The 22,303-nt window shown below is 36.5% G+C and overlaps 1 protein-coding gene across 1 annotated transcript in view; it reads left to right on the top strand.

Moving 5' to 3' along the window:
- The window catches only part of sntg1 (syntrophin, gamma 1), a 139,034-nt gene that overhangs the window by 77,541 nt on the left and 39,190 nt on the right, over positions 1-22,303 (top strand). The window contains exons 4-9 of the mRNA XM_064347057.1: positions 677-731; positions 3,097-3,231; positions 10,357-10,413; positions 13,034-13,091; positions 13,168-13,211; positions 13,714-13,755. Of these exons, the coding sequence (XP_064203127.1) occupies positions 705-731; positions 3,097-3,231; positions 10,357-10,413; positions 13,034-13,091; positions 13,168-13,211; positions 13,714-13,755 (363 nt within the window). The 5' untranslated portion in view covers positions 677-704. The remainder of the gene's footprint in view (positions 1-676; positions 732-3,096; positions 3,232-10,356; positions 10,414-13,033; positions 13,092-13,167; positions 13,212-13,713; positions 13,756-22,303) is intronic.

The raw sequence follows: 22,303 nt of genomic DNA, 5'->3' as shown, positions 1-22,303 counted from the left end.
GCATGCTCAGTTTGTTTTGTTGTCGGCAAATTATTCACAGTTGTGGTACATGTCTCTGTGACTTTCACGCCACCCCTCTCCTGTGGCTTGTTCACATAGCAGCATCTGAAACAAGGCATGCTGAGACACAACTGGCAATATCACATAGCAACAAATGTCAATATCATTAAACAGGATTAAAATGCTGGGCCCAAAGAAATGAACCATTACAACCATGTAATCTACAGTTTTGTGCATTAAGGGGTTCTCTTTAGGGCTTTGAGTGCTCATGAAACAACAGTCAACCACTCAATTATCCAAACAGGATGGTTTTCTGTAATTACATACAACAAAAGCAGAAATATCCTCAAGAAATATAAGCTTAAGGAAGTTACTATTCGGGGTTATTTATAATCATTCAGTTATATTAGCTAATCATATTATTATATCTAATTTGTACTGTACTTAATTCAGTATTATTGTTTCTCAGAACATAGTTGTTTTTCCATCTACTGTACTATATGGTCTTAATGTTGGAATGAGGTTAGACTTGTTCATTGCGTGACAAGCAAATTGTTCACTAATTTTAACGACAATACAGACTGTACTTTCCAATCTGCAGTTTTGAAATTTCACCTGTAGATTAGCATTTTTATTTGGGTTTGATCAAATTTCTGTTATTTTCTCCCTGTTTTAGGCCTGCTTTCCTCACTGTGCCATAGCACATGGATTTCAAGACTTCCAGTGAGGAGGTACGATTTCAGTCACACATTATTGTTGCAGTGTATTGGACTATGTTTAGGTGGTAATAGTTCTTGAGATTTCTCATTTGCTGTTTTCTTTTATTAATTCTTCTCACTTTCTGCCAAGGTTCTATAATAGCAAGGCAATGTTTGTACTTTTGTCAGTAAAGAGGAAGCAGCCCAATGTATATGTTAGAATGAAACAAGATCGTGTTGCATTAAAGAGGAACACCCTCTTCATTTAGAATGCTGGTCCACATTTTCCCCATCTATAATGGCAAGTTCGATAGGAGTTGTGTTTGTAATGTAACAGAATTGCAGTTTCAACAGTTAGTCTGGAAAGTAAATGCAAAAACATACAGCATAATTGGTTGATGCAACTGAATAAATTGTAGCTAGAATGCATCTGCTTGGGGCAGAAGTCATATTTTATTTATCTTCATTGATATTTATTTATGTGTAACATCTGTATACATTCGGAAGTGTGGGAAAAGATGGCACATGCACTTCGGGAGGACATGAGACTGCCAACGTGACATTTTCTTCCTAACTTCTTTAATCACATTCAGAAAAATTCCAATGGCAATCTCTGATGCTAATGAGCTGGAGCACATTTTAATTTTCTATTTAAAAAATGTTGTCACAATATGTACCGTATAACGTTTTGTATGAGCACCAACCATGTTTTGCTCGCTGTGAATCATCAAAGTCATACAATTTCATTTATCCCTATTTAAAATTATTAAAATTATTATTATTTAAACAAACTGTTGACTTCAGTTGTAACATAGTACCTGTCAAGCACATTAAGGTTGTTTGTTGGCAGAATGTGTGGCTTCAGTACATAATTGACTATCTGAAGACCATCATACAGTGGAAGATTTCAATAAGTTATCAACACAAACAGCAAAAAATCACAAAAGCATTTATACCCTATTGAAATTTATGCATTTGATAATGTTTCAGCACAGGGTGTGAAGTTCAGATATATATTCCCAACCAAAAAAATGTCATGTGGCATAAAATATCTGAAACCAAGAATGAATTGGTCTCCCAAGACGCTTAGCCCATAAAGGTGATTACTGAAGGGAGTCTCACTACTATAAAGTCTGAGAACCCCCTCTTTTAAACATTTCCCTTTATCTGGGCTCCCAGCAAGCTCAGTCAGTAAACGCATTCATCTTGGGTGCATGTTAGCCTCTGTATCTGATAGATCGCAGGTTCATGTACGGGTTACACCAGTCAGCTATGACTGAGACGCCACATTGGGGGACACAAGGCCCCATTTTTCAAACGTGACCTGAATTAATTCAATCCTGAATCATTCATAAATGTATTTACGCAACCAAGTTTTTGTATGTCAGTTGGTTCGTAGGATTTGTTCATTCGAACAGATTTCACGAGTGCTCTAAAGTGTTCGAATTGTGTGCATAAATAACTGAACACGATTGTAACGCTTGTTTTGAGTGTTTGTGCTTTTGTTATTCCATTCATCTTTTATCCTGATTAAAAAGATAAAAGATGAATGGAAAAAAGAGTAGCAAAATTATGTGAATGAATTACAAGTCAATTGAATAATATAATTGTTCAAATTAATATTTAAAAAATCACAATTGGATTCAACATTAAAACAGGTGACGATTCGTGGAATGAAGCATGAAAAACATGAATGGGTTTATCATGTCATTCAGTTTGTAAGTATGAATAAAGATTGCTGCCAGAATGTGGCTTCAGAAAGCTGAAGACATCATTTTATGTTTTTATATTTTTATTTTGTAACCCACTTAAACTGAGCAGGGTGCTCGAATTAGGGAAAGCACTGCTGTTAATCAAACAGTAATAAAACAAATATTTCTTAATGTATCTTTAATCTGCAAAATGCATCAAATCATCATAGCCATTAGTCACATTATCACATTACTCTGACAGACAAAGGCTGGGATATTCTGATTCAAAGGGGGTAAGATTCACCATAAGTCTACAAATGAAACTGAAAAGTGAAAAAGAACTCCTTCCATTCTTTGGTCAGTAGCTTTGACGGGCAACATTGTAGAACCAATCTACAGCTACATTCAAAACCTAGGTCACGTAGTGATACATTTTTCTAGGCGATGTTTCCAGACCAATCAGGGGTCATTGGGGTATTTTAATGCCATAGTTTTAATTCTGTCCCGGCTATGTTTCCAAACATGAATGAAAACAGTATTCATCATCTGACAACTGCCAATTATCTGTGTCCAGAGGATTCTGTGGGAATGTCAAAATTGTATTATTATTATTATTATTATTATTATTATGTTGAACACATATTGCAAAGCTCATGTATGTACTATGACAGAGCAAGGATTCATTTGACTTTATTTCCTCCTTGCAGATAAAGACTGGGGTTTATTTGCTGCAAGATGGAAACCAGGAGCCTTTCAGTGTTCGACTGCACTTAGCTAAAGACATTTTGACAATTCAAGAGCAAGATGTTATCTGCGTGTCTGGCGAGCCATTCTACTCAAGTGTAAGTAGCTTTCGCTCACTGCAACTGCCAACACATTCAAAAAATCAACAGATCTTTTTTGTCCCACATGTAGTTGGGCTGTTAAATATAACAACCTGCTCAATTCAACAAATTTTCAGCACCCTAAAATTCGTACTTATTCTGTGACTGAGGGACTGCTCACATCATGTGACAAGTGTCTCCAAATCATTTCTATAAATTAGTGTATTTATAAATTTTATGCTCATTGACATCTTTTAGGAACTGCAATTCCCATGATCCTTTGTTGTACGTCGCTCTGGATAAGAGCGTCTGTAAAGTGCCTGTAATGTAATGTAATGTAATGATCCAATGTGCTGTCTATAAACACTAGGTTCCTTCAATTAAAACTGTTTTTCCAACCATTGGTGTAGGTATAGATAGTTGTTCATACAAAACCCAAGGTGAAATAAATGTTTAGTTTTTTTGTTGTTGTTGCTGCTGCTGGTTCAACTCTAGAAAGGCCTCGTTTTTAACTTCCTGTTACCGCCAAGTCTGACACCCAGAGGTAGCAGGCTTGGCCACCTTTATAGCATCGATTTCTGCACCCACACCCGAAAACCCAATATATTGACCCACATGCAAAAACTGGCATTGCTGTTAACACCATTTTAACATTTTTCAGTTCATTCTGGTTCAATTTATAACTCTTAATCCAGCAGAGGACAGTATACGTGTTCAAGGGTGTATTGCATGTCTAATTGGAATTTTATTATGATTGAGAGCCCTGAGTAACAGCTAGGCAGTAATATACAGTCCAAGCACTTGTTGAAGCATCATTGTTTTTGGTTTTACTCATTTTGTAGAGGTTTTTTTTAACCTTTTTACTCATAAGTTCCAAAATATTTCCAATGGCCCCACTGTGTGAGTTTTTTTCTGTGTGTGTACTAGCACTTCCAAAACTCCACTGTTACATCACAGTAAGGGAGTCACGCGAGGGGATCGTCTGACTGCTTCCTGTCCTTTAATCTCCCCTAAACATTCCACTTTTCCCCATATATACCCAGGGATCAAAGAAAACCCTGAGTCATCAAATAAAGACACAATTATAACAAAACAGCTCTGTAAACATATTACACTGGGTTAACCTTTGTAGCTGGCTGGGTGCTACAGTCAGCACCTTCTATGCCACCCTACCAACTACACCAACTTGTTTCCCATGACATTGGCTTTCCAACAATTCCAAACATGATTACTTATGGAGAACCTAAGGTTTACATAATGCTGATCCAGTAGGATATTTTTCAGCTGTGCACTTTCTCTTTGTCCAACCTTTCTGACCAACTCAGTAAACATTCTGTTTCCCATTGGGGTGTGATAAGGGGCACACTTCTGTAATATCACCCTACACATGTATTATTATATAATTTTATGCAAGTGAGAACCAAAGAAAGCATACATTAGCATAGTTTTACATAACCACTAAGCATGTTACTAACAGCAAATGACTCAATTTATAATGTTCAGTTCCTTTTTTCTCCCCAATTTCTCCTCGTTAATTGTTGCGTTACAGCTATGGTACCTGTACACCAGGTTCACTGCACTCCTTTGATGTTCTTCCCCGCAAGCCAGTAATTATTGTACACCCTACAGTGAACACAGTACCTGAGAACTAGCTCCTGACGAGAGACTTAGTAATCACTGATACTGATACACTGGTACTGATGTCTCTGTGTGATACTGGCAGGCAAGGCCAACTGTGTTCCACTGTAATGAAATTGTAGTTATTGGATTTATGTGGTTTACATGTTACTGATCAAGTAACACTGTATCTTACATGAATATAATATTGCAATTTGAGCTCTGTAAGCTCATTTAGCAACATTATCATTTCACAACACAGCTAATTGTTTGTGTCAGATTCACTATGATTGGCAGAACGCGTGACATGGTCCGTGGGGTGGCGAAATCTTGAGCAATGGAGGGTTCCCCACACGCGGAAGGGGGTTAGAGTTCCTGCTACGGTGCCGTCTGGTCTGTGGGACCTTCTCTGTCTGTTTCCCTCTCTGCTTTCTATCTATCTGAATAGGGCAAAGCATATGAAATGGTGGTCCCCTCTCCTCTTAAACAAACAAATAAATATGATAGAGTACCTTTAGAATACATTGGCCTGTATAAGCTCACTTGATTAAGACAGACTTACTGCCTGCCAAGAATTTTCACTCTTACTACTCTTAATATATTTCCTACTTATTCCTCTCAAATTTAAGCAGCAAATGAATGAATGAATTATTATTATTATTATTATTATTATTATTATTATTATTATTATTATTATTAGTATTATTAAGAAGAAGAATAATCACACAGTTTTTAGCAGTTCTTAGGATTTACTGCATATATGTATGTATATATGTATACGGTTTTCCACAATCCATAACATATGCATACAGATAATTAATTTATGTTTGGTAAAAATAAACACAGAAGAAGAAACTAATTTCTCCCAGACCTCAGTATTTGTTCATCTATGTTCCATGTATGTACCTCTACCTATACTCCCAACTCTGTTTGCCATTATTCTAGCACTATTACTTGTTACTTTAACTGTTTGAAACATATTATCATAAATGCAGCTTATTAATTTTTTTTCTATATGAAACAGCTTGAAGCTGCTATCAGCTAATTTTGGTTCCAATTTGTGTTAAAAATATTTTAATTGGTCCAGAAATGTTATTTTTAATTAATTTAATTCATGTCCTCCTTGTCATTCTAATCATTGGCAGCTAATCATTTTGCTACAACAGTAAACAGTTTGTTGACTACCACCACTGACAGATGGAGCAGAAGTTAAAGTTATCAGCCCTGTGCTGTTTTATTGCCTTCTGGCAGCCCCAGCCTGCTTTTCTGTATGTGACTCTGTATGAACAGATCTGAAGGAAAAGAAAGAAAAGAACAAAAACAGGAAAATAAATGATTATGGGCTATATTTTAATGATCTAAGCACACGGTCTAAAGTGTATGGCGCAAGTGCATTTAGGGCGTGTCCAAATCAACTTTAGCTAGTTTAACGGCGGATAATCTGAGCGCAAAGTAAGGCGCATGGTTCAAAGGGGTTGTACTTAGTCTCTTAATTAATCATAGGTGTGTTTTGGGCATAACATGAAATAAACCAATCAGAGTGTCATCTCCCATTCCCTTTAAAAGCCAGGTGCGCTATAATAGCAAAGCCAATTTGCTATTATAATGACGGATTTGCCAAGTAGTAGGAAAGAACGCTTCTCTGCAGTGGAAACGGACCATTATGACATGTATTTTTTTAAAATATCGCACGTTGTGCACCCGCCTACATAGGCGCATATTACTATCGCACCCTTAAAATAACAGTAAAATACTGCGCCATTGACCTAAGACCAGGATTTTGTTGGTCAATCGTGCAATCGCTTTCCGCTGCCTCGAGATAGCAATGCGTGAACAATGCACCTGACCACACCTCATTTTAAGACCAACACGCCCATGGGTGCTCAGATGGGTGCACATACATTTGCTATTTAAACAATGTGGGCTCTGGACGGGAAAATGACAATTGCGTCGGTCTGAAACTAGCAAAGACACTAGCGTTGCGCTTGGTGCCGCTTTGCTCCAGGTGTAAGATAGAGCCCTATATGCTACTAATAATGGTAATGCAGCAGTTCAAACTAAAATTTAAAAAATCCAAAAATCGAAAGATAAAAGCTAGGCATGGACTTCAGCTACTATGTGGCAGATAAGTAATGGTACAATGTGATGAACACATAATTATTTGTATTCATCTACTTGCATTGTTTTAAATTATTCCTTGTACCTTGTCCTATGGAATTCCAGCCTGCGATCTGGGTTTGGGAAAACGTATATGTTATAATTGATGTTTACTCAGGACATCCAGCAAACAGGCAAATGAGGCAACACTATTTCAGCAGTCTAAACTCCATTATATATGTATTTTTTATATCCCTGTCTGTCTCACTCAGAGTCGGAAATACCATAAAAACTTTACCACTTAAGGAGAAAAAATTATTTTGGCCTTGGCTCCTGGGTGCTTGTATCACATGTATGTCAGTCAACTTTTAAAAAATGAACCTATCCATTAGAGCCACACTATCTCTTAAGGTATGATGTGTGCTGTAAAATTGTATTACACCACCAACAGAGGTAAAGGGATCACCCTCAATTCTAGACAGAACAAATGTAAAAGGGATGGATGATTTAGTTTTATTTCACATCCACAGCCATGGAATATTATGCTTATTGGAAAAATGGCAATGTTTGTTTTATTAGCCAAGAAGGATACTGGTTCATGTTAGTATAATCTCTTTATTGCCAAATAAATTCAGGAATTGTCTACTGTCTCAGATTATGGCTTGTCAGGTGGCATAATTAAAATAAAAAATTGAATAGCTACTTGCTGTACCACTATTTGTGGTTACTGAATATGTTTAAATTTGTGATTGTATTGGATCTTTTATTTGTATAGAATCTTTTTTCTTTTTTTTTCCCAACTAAAAAATCCAATAGACTTCAGATCTCAGCTGGCAATCATCAGTAAAGTGAAATATGCAAAACAGAGGTTTTCTCATTCTCTGCACGCTTGCAATAGAGTACTGGCACTTCCGAGATGCAAGAACGAACCTATTTATAAATCAATATAAAAGATCTTACAGATTGGAAGAAGCCCACACAACGACTTAGTGCACTACATATGAGAAAATGTATTTATAACCTGCAATATTTATATTTTCATGTTATGTTCCTGAAGTCACAATGGAGATATAAATCAATGGCTATGTGCTGTAATAACTGTATAGAACATGTCAGGTCAATGCTGCTGTTGGCACATACACTACAGAATAGACATGAATCATCTGTATGTAGAAACCTTCCTTGTGTAATGCAAATTATTCACTTATCTTACAGAGATATACTCACAATGTCACTTGTATATTCAATGTACTCAATAGGTGCACTGTATAGAGAAATAAATTCACCTTTTTAAAACAAATAAAAGAAACAAATAAACTTTGTAAGGGAATATTGCACCTGCAAATGCATTAATTTAGTTCCTACTTTATAAAGAGCTTAATGTATGCCCAGGTGGCTGTATATTGAGATCACGACAACATATAAATTCAACCTCCACCCCATTGTGCTCATGTCACACTAGTGTATTCTGCCTCTAGTAGCTGGGAAAAAAATATCAATATCAAAAGGTATTTCCTGTTAGAGATTGTTTTCTTTCAAATTAAAAGCACAGTAAAAAAAGATTATGAAATGCACTCAGTCTACAAATGCATAATGCCTGGATATTTGGGGAAGTTATATCATTATAAGTACTTCCAGGATTGGGAAAAATATATAACTATGTATTTTGATATGTTTTGCTATCAGAATAAATACTAAAATACTGGTTCTAAAAGGATGGAAGACATCAGACCCTTGTGGCACTCCAAGACCAGAGCTGAGACCCCCTGTCTTAGACCATTCAAAGTTACAGTTTGATATGTCACACATTTGGATATGCTCTGTGAGTTTGTGAATATTCTATCAATATGTGAGTGATTGAATACAGTCTAACTGTTGATTACTTTTAATGTTGCAAAAGAAAAAATGAAGCAAATTGCTCATTCTGTAAGTTCAGTCAGTAGCACTTCAGTCACACTGAATATGTACAAAATGGTAGGAACCCTACATTATGCAGCTCCCAACCCCCACTCCTCCCCTCAGCAGATATGCAGTAAGATTAGGAGTCTGCTGCAGGTGCCTCGTTTGAATTTGTGGTGTGTTTATAGCCCATTTTTTAAATAAATTGTGGCTCTTCCCTTTATACCCATTCTGTGGGTGTTGGTGCTCATACCAGTAGTGGGCACGGGGGAAAGGTCTACATATAAATCTGGGTTTGACTTGTTGGTTGATTCCACTGATTCCATCAGTTTATTGTAGGACTAATCTCTCAATGAATATCCTAGAATACTTTATTTTAAGAAAAGGGCAGCCACAATGTGTAATAGTGGTTATGAGCAGTGGAGAGGTCAAGCACGTGTACATTAATATATGTAAATAAATGTTGTGTTTCCCTTTGTGTGTCCTGTCATTTTTATAATAATGTATAGAGTTTTGTCTATTATTTGGTGGTTGCCATGCTCCATTTTCCAAAAACCAAAAACAGTTCTAAAAAAAAAGAAAAGAATTATAATACCTCTGGCAAAAGCAATTTACCTTCAGTAGAAGTGGGGGTGATCATGTTCTAGAGGCATTTCTTCGACAGTAATATTGGGGACTTACAGTACATTTATTTCCTCTTCAAAGGAAAAATTAAGGTTATGTTAGATATTTGTATGGTGGTGCATCATTACAACAGGGCAGCCCAACACTGTATTTATGTTCCTTCTCAATTACTAATCATTAGCAGTGTCATTCTTCTTGGTGAATAATTTTGAAATATGTTGCACATGTGTTGTATGCATTAGTAGCCTGTACTCTCACATGAATGTCTTAGGATTCCTGTTGGTAAATATCTCCATTTTCATATCTAGTGCTAAGGCATTAACATAAAAACGAGATGGATGTTGCTGGCTTGACTTACCACAGAATATTTTTTGTACTTATATATGCACAAGTATGTATACAGTTTTTATGAGAACATTGTTCATGTGACATACATTTCTCTGAGTTTATGTAAAACTGTCTACTGTATGTAAAAACTGAATTACCATGGCAGCCAAATAATGAAGGGGAAAAACATAAAACACCATTTGACTCACACATTGACTCTCGCAACAGCTGATCATGAATGTTTCATAGATTTGGGTGAAACTGGTCAGATCTGGAGTCTGTTTGTAGCCAGAAGCATGCTAGAAGCATGCTAGCCCATCCTCAGGAGCCCCTTCTTCTTTGTACTTAAGGGAAACTGCTGTGATTATTACATATTCTTCAGTCATGCAAACAGCTCACTACTCAGATTTAGGCATTATTTGCAGGGATTCCATAGGGCTATTTCTTGTGCGTGACTCATGGCACTGCACATTTCATAGCTGTTGTTTCCTCATTTTATGCATCAGGTGATTTTACATTGTTCAGTTTGAGGACTCTGCCTTTATGCAGGTGGAACTCACTCTTCTTATTTCCTTGCAGGAAAGAACGGTGACAATCAGGAGGCAGACAATTGGAGGATTCGGCTTAAGTATTAAGGTCTTTTTATTGTTCTGCTTTAGCCTTTGGGTAAAATGGTGTGTTAAATTTCCCATGAAAAAAAGTGTTGCATTCCAACGGCACATGAGGCAAGCGGGCACATTATCATGCCAGCTGTGTCCAGGTTTTCTTCCAGACTGTGTACTCTTTATTTGGGTCTCTGCGACACTAGGCATTGATTTAATCATTTGTTTGTTGCTGAGCATGTGGTTCCCCTCATAATTAATGCTCTGTGTATTGAAAGGGACAGGGGCTGTGAATCAAAATCACTGGCATTCCTTTAGCTCTTTGGGAAGGCATGCATCCCGTTCAGCGGACTGACGTGTTTCCTCCTACTTATGTTTTTTTCTTTCTTTCCTTCATTTCCCCTGGCATCCAAATGAAATTGGTGAACAATTCTGCTCCTAGTGATGCAAGTCCTATGTTGTGCTGCTTTTCAGTCTGCACTATCTCTTAAAAGCTTTGGATGACGTATACATTTATCCTTTGCTATAAATCACAATTGATGCAAGTTTTTCTTCACAAGGATTTTTTTGGCAAGTTCAGCAATTGCTTAAGTGAACCCACAGCACTCTTAAGGAGAAGAAAATAAAACTTGCTTTTGTTAGCTGAATCCAGGCTCTTGTTGGCAAAAAAAAACTATTGGATGTGTGGTATGAAATAGAATAGAACATAATAGAGTAGAGCAGAGTAGAGTAGAGTAGAGTAGAGTAGAGTGGAGTAGAATAGATTTACATACCAGCAGCTGTAGCATTCCTTGATTCGGCGCTTCGACTGTTTTTGCCTTTGCATTTAGACCATTTATCAAGGAAGTTTCCCTGATTCAGGGTATGTCCTAAGCATTGACTGAAATTTGTAAAAGGGAGTTTTAAAACCAGTTTATCATAACTAATACAAACAAATGGCAGGGGTACTTGTAGGATCGGTGACTCTCTGACATTCAGAAAATAAACTTTACAAGAGATGCTCAGAGATAGCCTTGCTAGAGCATTATGTACAGTGTGCACTGCCAGCCTAATTATGATAGATGAAGAAACAGTCCCATGAAGCAGTTTTATTATAAGGGCAATACTGGCTCTCAACACTTTATTTTCAGACAGCTCAAATCGTTATTCTAATTTGTTTTAGGCTTCTGCTGTATTATGACAAACATACAGTTCAAGTGAGATCAGTCAACCAGACATTAAAAAGACACCCAGGGAGACAGTATATCTGAGGAAACGGCCTGACTCTGACTCCTTTCAGTGGTGTTGATAACGTCTCCCCGATGCCTCCCCCCCCCCGTGCATCTCCAGCCCTGTGTGTCCTAAGCTCTCAGCCATCCCTTATACAGCTCTCATTATTATTCTGCGTGCCTCCAGTTTCTGCTACCTGCTGGCCACATTGTGTGAAATTGAATTACTGGTATAAATGGCAGGCATCTGAAAGCTCTTAAGGTTTTTTTTCTCCAAACAAAACCCATGGATATGGTTAGTGTTTGAGGTAATTGGCAATTCTGGCGCTCTGTATCACTTCCTAAATTGAAGTTTGAGCTTTGTGGTTGTTCAGAATCCGCCAGGTGCAGTAACCCTGCAAGGCAGTTAGAGAGAAACTCGCACAAACGAGGTGGTTCATTTGCTATTTTATGCCTAGATAGAATCAAAATGGTTGCCATTCTGACTGTTCTACAGTATGCTTGGATGCAATCGTATGGAGGAGTGTTGGATGAGGAAACAGTCTTGGTCAATTATTCTGTGTAAGCAATGGATGCATTTATGGAATTTCTAGAAGCAATGCACAGCGTGCATTAGATGGTAAGTTAAAGTGGGAAACTTGTGATATAGTATATGTATATGCAGGGGAGGGAGATGGCCTTATCCTGAGCAACCGTTAGCTGACATTTTGAAATATCATTCATGTACACAGCTGGGTATTTCCTGTAATGAAGCTATTCAGGCTGACAGTGTGCAGAGACTGAACTTTAGGAAGGAAAGAGAAGATTCTACTTGGAGGAAAGACTGGTTGAAATAAAGGACTGGCGTACAGAGCAGGTGCATTGGATTTCACAGTGACGGCAGCTTTTGCTTATCCTTTCCAGAGAACGGAGCAGTGTGCGTCACCATTTCCATGTGTAGAACATATCAGCCACATTGATACTGTCAAGACAAGTGCTTCTGACAGTAGAGTACGATTCACAGTCTGAATGAACACCCTGTTCAATTTAAATGCAACTACATGGAGGGCAGAATTAGCTATCCAATGTGCTTACACAGGCACAGCATTGTTCACGTGCATACAGATGTCAGTAAAAAACGGATGGATGGAAGACATTTATTAGAGAACATTAACTTGCAGAGTGTCCTTGTTAATGCTAGCACTGTATCATAATTGTGATCATTTCACAGTCAGTATATGCTAATTGTCATTATACTCTGGAATGAATTGCTTCATTTGTGTGTATGTATTCTGCAAATGATTAAGTTTGAGGATGAATGACATATTCCCTTCTGTAATTAGCATCTATTTCTTTGATGTTTGAGTAAGTGTTTTCAGAAAAAAAAACTGACAGACAAATCACACGAAACGTTTCAGAGAACAAATTGTACAACGAAAAAATCTGTGTCTTCTTTACCTGCTGTAGGGTGGTGCAGAACACAATATCCCCGTTGTAATATCAAAAATATCTAAAGAGCAGAAAGGTAAGCATTACTCTCTCCTCCATCTTCTTTTTCACACATGAATTACTGTTGCTCATCACCTTATTTTTCTTTCAAGCTGAGCTATCTGGATTGCTGTTTATAGGAGATGGAATCCTCCAGGTAAGTCAAATAACCTCACTTGTACTTACAATACACAGTAGTTTGAAAATGTTTATGTAGGATTACTGATGTGAATGTGAGTCTTCCTGACCAACATTATGGATGAAAATACTGTGAGCTGTCCGTCACTGACTCTTCAATAAACGACACTATAATTAGTTGAAATTAGAGAGTCACTGAAAGCATATCATTGCTAGACTCATTTTGTTTCTGGGGGCATTATTATAACTTTGGCTAATGGCTTATGGAAACTACTAAAATTCAAAGTAAAAATAGAATTTGCTAATGGGTGCACAGTTAAATAATCAAAACACCTTGGCCAAGATGACAAGTAATGAACAGAAATACTTCTATACATAAATACACAGACAAAACACATAGTGTATGAAATAATTATTCTTTATTACATGTTTACTACAACTGGAACTACAACTACAACTTCTGCTACTGCTACTATTTACCCACTAAATTTTTAAAGAAAAAATATATTATTTTATTATAGATAAACGGAATAAACGTAAGAAGCTATCGTCATGAAGAAGTGGTAAGTTGGAAAGCATTTTTATGTAAATCTCCCTCTCTGTCAATATATATATATATTCAGTGAGCTCAATAACATTTGGGACAAAGCCATATTTTTTCCTTGATTTGGCTTTGTATTGCACAATTGTTATTAAACAATTCACGTGCACATTCTCAGATTTTATTTAAAGGTATTTTTATTCATTTTGGTTTCATCATGAAGACATTACAGCACTTTTTATAAATAGTCCCCCTATTTCAGGGTGATTACAGAGTTCATCAGTACTCTCTTTCTTCTTAATGATGTTCCAAATGGTTGATTTTGGTAAGCCTAAGGATTGGCCTATGTCTCTGACTGTTTTTTCATATTTCTCAGCCTCATCATGCCTTCCTTGACTTCAATTGGAACAACTCTGGTCCTTGTGCTGACAGTCACCAATAACAGACACCAAAGGCAATCAAAATCCTAGAATCAAGACTAGATACTCAAAGCTCTTGTATATTTACACAAAAGAAGCAATTGAACATACCTGACTAATCTGAAGCACCTGTGAAGGCATTTGTCCCAAACATTATGGCACCCTGAAATGGGGGCTATGTATAAAAAGTGCTGTTATTTCTACATGGTTAAACCAAAATGTATTAAAAGACCATGTAATAAAAATGTGTGAAACTGCACTTTAACCACATCTGGATGTCATTGAATTATGTTTCATTGCATAACAAAAACAAAGCATAAACTCTTAGCTAGAACTTAAAGAAGTATTAACTTCTCATTTTCAACAATTGCTAATTAGGCAGCCTTTGTATAAGCTGGTTTCCCATCATATGTCATATGAAAATGAAGAAAAAGCTGCAATGACTGTCAAGCTTATTTTCATTGTCAGCAACTACCTCAGTTTTAATTTGATTTTAGCAATAATTTGCTAGGACAGGACTTCATAATAACGGCAAATAAATTGCTCAATGTAGCATGGCATACCTTGCTTCAGTAAAACTTAACATGTATTTTACCAAGCAGAAAATTACTTTTTGTTTGTGGGCCTAGAACAGGATGCATATTAAGCTATTGCTCTTCCGTTGTGTACATTTTGTGGTACTCTAAATAATATAAACACTCGGACCGCAATTAATTTTTGAAATATTTAATTTACCCACATTAATTTGAATAGAAGGAACATTACAGACGAAAAATGTTTACTCCATATAGCAATCCTTGTAGTTCTGCAGTGTCAAGTACATTTATTATTTACCTAACATTTATAGTGTAAAATGGGTTCTTTTCTGTATGATATCCATCTTGTGTCTGTAAAAATGAAGGCAACACCTGGAGCTAAATGTCAAGTTACATTTGGTAGAGGAAAAATATACATATAAAATATCTGAATTCTCTATGCGTAGGAAATTGGGGAGTTACCATGTTTGTGATGTTCGTGCAGGAATTCTATGCAATGGGACATACGATAGAATTACACAACCGTGAAAATATATGGAAAGTCAAATGAAGCTGAATACTGATCAGTATCATTTTTAAAAACACATGCATCGAAAGCACATGAGGTCAAAGAAGAGTGCTATGGATGTTTTATTTGAATTGCCTTGCTTTTTTGTCATTGTCACCTATTATTGTCACTTAAAACTCAATTTTTTTGTTTTAATTCTGGAATATAAATATTAAATAAATCAAATAACTGAGATTATCTGACATACTGAACGCGCAGTATTGTGGTTAAGGTTCTTTGAACTGAATTTTGTTTTAAGCAACTGGTTACATTGCAATTCTGTAACAGTGGATATATAAGTTTCATTTCAGAGACACACTGCTGGACCCCCCAGTGTCATGAAATCAAACATGAAGTCTCCCAAGCATGCTAGCTAGTCTACATTACAGGCATTTTTTTTTTTCTAGAAATTGGGGGGGAAATGTCTGTCTCCCCCAAAATCTACCCATATAGGCAGCTGTCAGACTTGCACATGGTGTTCCATTAGCCTGAATTGAGATTCACAGCTAAGAACATTGCTTTCTGTGGGTTACTGAAAATATAAAAATATATAAAGATATTTAAAGCAAACCATGAAGGAATAAACCCAAAGTTCATTGTAGCGCAGTTTAAAAATATTTTAAATGCAAAAAGTCCCTCGGAAATGCAAATGCAGCTGTCAAAAGGGCACATTGAAATTTTTTCTGTTACCAGGATGCTTACTGTCTGTCAAGGGTGGTGTTCTCATCCTTTCAGAGCACAGTGGTATGTTAACCTTCTAACAAACCATATAGAGGGAATGAAAGAGTACTTGTTAGGGGGAAATTGTGACCAATGTACATATTTAAATGCATTGAATATACTGCATCCACACACAGTACATGGTACTGCAGTAACCAGACCATATTTTAATCTATAACAACCAAATAAATAATCATGATATATTCATTCTTCAGCCATTTTTCATGTTGTGTTTACAAAGGAAAGGTAGTAGTAAATGAACAGAATGACGTATATGAAAAATCAGGCATATTTCATGTCATCAGCTCAGTGATTTCAGTCTCTCCCATATCTATCACCTCAATGTAGTCCTGCAGGTCATGTAGCCCAGGTACAGTATCTATGCACAGCAATAGGTGAACAGCCATGTAACCATTCTAAAATGCTCTGGTGTAGTACAACTCTGAAATGGTCTGTAAACAGTATGGTGACATGAGAGCAGCCTTCATTACATTTCTGTATAACTGCACCCACCTCTCTCAATCAGAGATCTGTTGTTTGTCAAAACCTTTCACCTTCTCTTACGTGTGTCAGAAATGCATGTCTTATTGTCATTTTTGTGATTTTTTCCTTAGTTCTATTGATGATGATGCAAAATGTCTGAAAATCCAGTTTTTTTCCAATTATACATGTATTTCATAACGTTATTCTCACCAACTCCTCATCTTCTTATAATATATCACAGGTGACCATAACCAAAATGGGTCACAATCACAAGCTGTTCAAGTCACTCTGAATTATTTGTGAGCAAATGAGGTGATGCACATCATTCAAACAGCTTTTAAATTGTCAGCCATCAGCTGTCAGTTTGTTACTCAACTTTAGAAATGGGTAGCATGCCTTCCAGACATCTGGACAATGCAACCCACAGATAAAGAATACCTGCATGTACCTGTGATATGAGGGGGAAAAAAGAACAGGGCAGAGTAAATATTTCATTGCAGTTAGTCTGCTGTTTATGTACTTCAAACACACTTGCATTTACATATTTTACATCCTATAAAACCTCCTAATTGTGTTGATATAAATATGCCTACTAAACAGAACATAGCATGAGTATTCATGCACGCCACTTGCCTCTTGAATTAGGAGTAGCTCTCCCAGTGCAATTCCATGATCTTTATAGATCTTTATGCTAAATACTGTACACTTATGGCCTGATTTACTAAGACATCTAGTATGTGCAAAACCCTTTAGCACACGCAGAACCAATAACATGACCCATAATTGGCCATGGTATTTGTTTTTCACCAATCATTGGTTGCTTTATTAGTTTTGTGTGTGCTAAAAGGTTTTTGCATATTCTAAAGGTCTGTGTAAATCAGGCCCTTAATGAGGTATTTGCGGTACCACATATCCAGTTATCATATTTCTCAGTCTCAGTTTAACATACAGAAAATATTTTTAAGACAGCATGTGCAAACTAGAAATAACTTATTATACTTTTACCATTTCATATTATCATTTCATTGTATATTTTATACTAATGTGTTGCCCTTGGAAGAAACTTGTCACATGTATTTTTTTTTCTAATTGTTCATTATAAAATAACTGTAGCTTTATACGCTTTATGTACTTTAAAGTTGCACTTACACATATTAGTGTTAAGAATCTGAGTCACATTTTGTTCTATAAAGTGGCATCAAAATTTTCATTATGTTCCTGTCAAATATAAATATGCAACAAAATATGTCTATATCTATGGCTTACACTTCATTTGAAGCAGATATTAAAAATCTTACACAACAACAAGTTTTTAATTTTTTAAAGGAATTTTTAATTTTAAAAATAATAAATCTACAGTTGTAATGTCACAGCCATAACAGCTGAATATAAAATAATGAGTTGTGAATGCAGTTTTTTTAACAAAGAAACTAGCATTACAAAGAAAATATATCACAAAGCAGGAATGCAGAAGATATAAAGATAGAGGAATCAACAGCCTCTTTAAATAGATGGCAGAAGACTCATCCACACTAAGATGGATAAAGCCCATTTTAATTTCAAATTGTTCTCCATCTGCTCATGAATACACAATCATCTGTTTATTTATGTATTTCAGAGAGTGAAAATGCTGAATTGATATATTTTTTTTAAACGTAGGAATGCCCTCACAAAACTACTGAATAAATGATAGGCTACTTTTCTCTTTATATGACCATCTTGCTGATAAAGCTACCCTTTATAGTTCAGTAAATTTGACTGGTGAGTTCCATTAATATTTTCATGAATAAAATAGCAATTCCTTGTCATGGAGGTACAGCAGTGATATGCTATTTTTATTGATGGCAATCTCTAATTGTAGATCTGCTCCCACACCATTTATGCCAGTGTTTTTCATGTTGTTTTAGACTGTGGAGAACAAAGAAAGATAATGGAGAAGCAGTGGGAGACAGGTGGGAATTGGCTGAGGAACATTGAGTAATGAAGGTGAAGAACTCTGCCCTGTGATATTATGATAGCACTGTCACTGACAGCTATATTGGAAGCCTTCAGAATTCTTTAAGACTATTTCAGAAGCCATTAAGCATCATTTTTCATACAATTACTTGACTCATTCCTAACATCCAGTATGTTTAAAAAAAAACAGATCCATGTTCCAGGAAACATTTTGCGTACAAGTATATGCCTATTTTTCTCGTTTTCTTCACAAACATAATGCATTGATTCAGGTAAAGTTATAAGCCTAGACATTGCATGGTTGAGCCTGGTAATATCATTAGCTAACTGTTACCAGGAGTCTGCAGTGGCAAGACACAGTAGGGCTCGTCTTGTCAGCATTAGAATGGGTTTAAATTGGTGAGAGCTCCTTGGATTATTGCTGCATTTGTTCCTCCCAATGACACAATGCACAGGCCTCCATGTTCCCAGTGTAAGATACACGTATCCTCTAATTACCACTGGCTCTACTGAACTGCTTGGAAAGTACCGGCCTTAGTGTGGATCAGCTCTTCATAGCCTAGCGCATTGGAAGAGTGCATGTGGCTCAGCCATAGTGCTTCTTGAGCAGCGTGCTGGTGGTAATAACTCCAGGAAAAATTGTTGATGGAAAATTGTGAGGGAGGTAGTTTCATAAACTGAAAAAAATATATAAATGTAATAGAACATGGAAAGCTACCTTAATATACGTACAACAGCAATATTGTAGTCCCCTAACAAGACATGTTCCAGGTAAAACCACATAAAATTGATGTCATTGGTGCACAATGTGATGATTTAAGAATAAAATAAAAGGGAATAACATTCCATAAGTGAAGGAGTGTTTTCATGTCAAAAAACTATACTATTTAAAGGTCATTATTCAAAAGGCATTTTTCTTGCACGATACAAAATATTTTCATATGAACATATTAATTATTTTCTTGTGAGCACATTAATTATACAGTCACTATTCATACAGTAGTGAAGAGAATCCATGTTGCTCTCAGGAGTACAAAAATGCAGTCTTAGACAAACAATAAAAAATTTAAAAAAATACTGTCACTTAAGTCCACATATTGTTATTTTTTTCTCTTAGTATGGGCTTCTCTCTATTCTCTCGACCACGGTGTGGGAAAAGAAACTAACCAGCAAATTGAAAATGTACATGTTACCGAACAATGTGTACTGAATATACACTGTTCAGAATGTGCAGAATATTTTACTTACTTTTCATAACTGCATGCTGAAGTGGCTCCTGGCAGATGTCACATGTCACAAGCCTGCAAACCCTATGTAGATCTTTCAGATCTATTATACATTGGCCTGAATCCCAAGTGACCGAATCATTGGCATCATTTTCACTGACCATGCCATCTCTACAGAGCTACAGTTTCCTGCTGCCAGGGGAATCCTTGCAACCCGCTTCACAGTAAAGTGACATCTGAGAACCTCTACTATGCTTCCCTCTGCTGTCGGATCCCAACACATTGGTTTCCACTAGCATGCATTTACCTGCATAGAATGCTCTAACAATTTGGAATTCATGAATTTAAATATTGATACAAAGTATATTCTGTGACTCAGAAAACAAATAATGCTGTGTCGTGTGAACAGCACTGTCTGATTTTGAGGTAGAGTGATGTAGAGTCACGCTACCACATGCGTCCATGGTATTTCATGTGAGCCGGACACCAGTTCCTCCCAAATAAAATGATATTAAATGGTGAGATACTTACTGAGAAAGAACAATATTATTTATAGTTATAGTTATTTAGCTTGCTTTGCTCTTTAAAAAATGGATTCTTTCACTAAAAGTAGGTGTACAACATGATGCTGCCAGTAGATGAGATCGTTTGCACTGTGACTTGATACCACAACAACATTAGGCATATATAAAATATTTATAAAAATTTGTTTCAATTTGTTTCTAAACACTAAACCAACCAAGCATCAATTTGTCCTGGCATTGAAAAAAAAGGTATTCCAGTAAATGCATACATTCTCCATATATTTCTATACACTATTGGGTATACGATTATGGTGCCATTAGGAGATAGTGTGCATTAATATGCACATCACTCTCAGGATGTGCTTCTGTTAGCCTATTCAACAGCCCATTAATCACTTGTGTAATGCAACTGTTATCCTTGTCCGAATATTTATTTAACAGCACTGCCAATGTTGGCATTGCATGTGTTCATTGCATTGTATAATTTGGAAATGTCTCACTGTCAGCCATGCTGATTTTTTTTTTACTGTCAATCTCTGCGTAATATTTAGCGCCCCTATTTCAGATGTCAGTACAATGCACCATGTCCCTCTGACCTTAACAAATAATTATTTGCTACTCGGTTTGTTGGACACCGTTTGTTGCTCAGTTTTTACACATATGCTGGCTGCTCCCAGCTGTGGGACATGACATAATGAGAACACGTATCTAAGGCACCACGATGATTTATCATGACAATCTGAATCAATATGTGTGATGCCGCGTGTGTTGGTTTTAGCCTGAAGTGAATGAAATTGGTAAAACAGCATTCGCATTGTCTGCATTTCTTCTGGCAATTCTTTTGATCAATGTGACGTGAGCACCCATTATTGTTATGGTAACATTCACATATCTGAGGCTCTCACAATGTTGTTTTGTACATTCTGTCAACAGTTTCAGATCATCGCCACGAAATTGGGCCGATGGTGAAACTAGACTGGAATTGTGATGTTTTGTAAATAGAGAAAGGAACACTGGAGAGTAAAAGGAAGGCGAGAAGCATCTATAATACTAAAGAAACCGACACCCTGTCTCCTATGATGGATTTGTGCTGCTTCTTACATTAATTCATTTAGAATGAGCAGACTGGGCACCAGACACCATGTGCAGCTCTGAGACACTTCAAAGGGTTTATTTGTCCAAAGATGGTTTATTTGTAGTTATTCTTCTGTGAATGGAACCTATAACATTCTGCTTTGCCCATCTTTCTGCCACATCATTTTGCGAGCGTATATATGTGCCTGTGAGCACCAGTCAGTTGCACCTTGACTGTTAAAATAGGGCCCATTATGATAATTAAAGGCTGAAAGTAGTCATTGTTGTCAGGCAAAGTGTCTTAATGAAAAGCTATATATTCAATAGAAATTGACAAAGTATTCCTACACATTGTAAATTTAAAAAAAGATATATATTCCTTGCATTAGTTACGCCAATATTCCAAATTAAATGAATGTATTTTATGAAAGGCTATTTGTTTGGAAAAAGTGGCCTATGCATCTTAACGATTAAAGTTCAGTAGTGCTTTAAATGGATGTCTCAACATAAACTTCATGTTGAGGTGATTCATGCTGACAGTACCATACTCTACTAGGCTAGGTTTGTCCTGTCCTGGACTCATCACAGATGGCAGCTGTGTCTTCAAGCAATTCCCTTGGACACCACCACTCCCTGATTTACATTCTATTCAAAAGCACAGAATGTGTTCAGAAATGTCAGTCATTTAAATTCTACTCTGTGTATGCAGAACAATCATAGATGAATAGCAACACTTTGTTCAGGGCAGATGCTACGCAAAATATTACTGAACCTTTGCCAATGTAACTAATCTGTCATTTTGACAAAAGCTCTGATATGTACCCTTTGAAATAGTCTCCACACCATCCTCAGGGAATGTATACTGTGTGTGTTTTTTTTTTTTCAAATAAACAACTGGACAAGGCACGCAAAAGCAAAAAATGTTACACTGGGGCACACAGTAGGGATTATCAAGCATATACCCACTATTTTCATTTCCATATACAGTGACATGGAAAAGTATTTACCCATTTCCTGATTTAATATATTATTGCATATCAGTCATATAAGACACATTTGTTTTAAAAATGTAATTTATTTAATGA

Source organism: Anguilla rostrata, chromosome 8, assembly GCF_018555375.3.
Source record: "Anguilla rostrata isolate EN2019 chromosome 8, ASM1855537v3, whole genome shotgun sequence".
Classification (NCBI taxonomy): domain Eukaryota; kingdom Metazoa; phylum Chordata; class Actinopteri; order Anguilliformes; family Anguillidae; genus Anguilla; species Anguilla rostrata.
Note: the sequence above shows the minus strand (reverse complement) of the source record. Positions and strands in the feature narration are given on the sequence as shown.